The sequence below is a fragment of the Crocuta crocuta genome, unplaced genomic scaffold, assembly GCF_008692635.1.
Source record: "Crocuta crocuta isolate KB4526 unplaced genomic scaffold, BGI_CrCroc_1.0 scaffold2088, whole genome shotgun sequence".
In the NCBI taxonomy this organism is placed as follows: Eukaryota; Metazoa; Chordata; class Mammalia; order Carnivora; family Hyaenidae; genus Crocuta; species Crocuta crocuta.
Genome location: NW_027527892.1, coordinates 233,051 through 234,315, shown reverse-complemented (window position 1 = coordinate 234,315; position 1,265 = coordinate 233,051). Strand labels below are relative to the sequence as shown.

General features: G+C 36.6%; 1 protein-coding gene across 1 annotated transcript in view; it reads right to left on the bottom strand.

The window, feature by feature from the left end:
- The window catches only part of LOC144245686 (ATP-dependent RNA helicase DDX3X-like), a 14,298-nt gene that overhangs the window by 8,888 nt on the left and 4,145 nt on the right, over nt 1–1,265 (bottom strand). The window contains 1 exon segment of the mRNA XM_077781019.1: nt 654–701. Within this exon segment, the coding sequence (XP_077637145.1) occupies nt 654–701 (48 nt within the window).

The following is a 1,265-nucleotide window of genomic DNA, read 5'->3' as shown; positions in this document are numbered from 1 at the left end:
GAGACTAAGCCACCCAGACGCCCCAATACCTTCACCATTTCTGCACCATCTTTCTTTTTAGCTTTTCCTGACATTTCTCTCTTGAAAATTTCAAATCATCCATGATGGTGAACATACAACACTCATACTATTACCACAACACTATCACTCTATGTTAAAAACTTAGTGCTAAAAGTTATCAAGTTTTTCATGAGAATTTTAAACAAAGCCTTTCAAATGAAGCAGTTCAGGCAAAACAACAAACCAACCAACCAACCAAATCAGACAAAATTTCAACTTATGGACTGTGCCCATGATTATAATTCTTCAATTCTTAAATACTTGACAATAACTCATTTTCAGTGTGACAAATTTCAATGCTTTATTGTCCTACAGTTAGCTTTACAATATAGGGCACAAATTTTCCTTTCAAACTGAAATTATCTTGTCATGTTAAAAACAGAGAACTAAGGCAAATAAACTTTGGGCTCAGCTGGTCAAAAGAAATATGAAATATCCATTACTCAACACAGGTTGAACATTTACAAAGCCAAAAAACCTTTGAAAACAAGCATAAGGGGAAAACGTGTGTAAAATCTTCTTAAAAGCTACCTCATGTTTTGACTAACTTCTAAACACAGAAAAGACGGATACAAAGTTGCACAATCACCTACCTTTGGAAGCTTCTCTGTTCCTTAAATGAGGCGGTATATAGCGTCCTTCTGAAAAAGAAAACTAAAATTAAAAATTATATTCTCCAAGGCATAGCTTTCTACAAAAATATCTATTAAAACACTGGTCATTGTCAGGCAACTAACTCTTGATTTTGACTCAGGTCATGGTTTCACAGTTCATTAAGTCTGAGCCATGTATCAGCCTGATAGTGTGGAGGCTGCTAGATAGAGTTATCTTTCCCCTCTCTCTGCCCCTCCCCTGTTCTCATGGGTACTTGCATGCTCCCACTCAAAAATAACCTGGGAGGGAGGAAGAAAATAAATAAGTCCCAGAAAATAAACTTTTAAGACTTCTATTCTCTTGGGGTTTCTGGATGGCTCAGTCAGTGAAGTGTCTTTGACTCCTGATTTTGGTTCAGGTCATGGTATCATGCTTCATGGGTTCACTGAGAGCACACAGCCTGCTTGGGATTTTTCTCTCTCCTCTCTGCCCTTTACCTGCATGCTCTTCCTCTCTCTCCCTTTCTCTCATAAATGAATTTGAAACAAAACAAAACTAAGGTTTTTTCTCTGACTTATCTTTTTTATAATAGTTTTTATTCATTTCTGAGA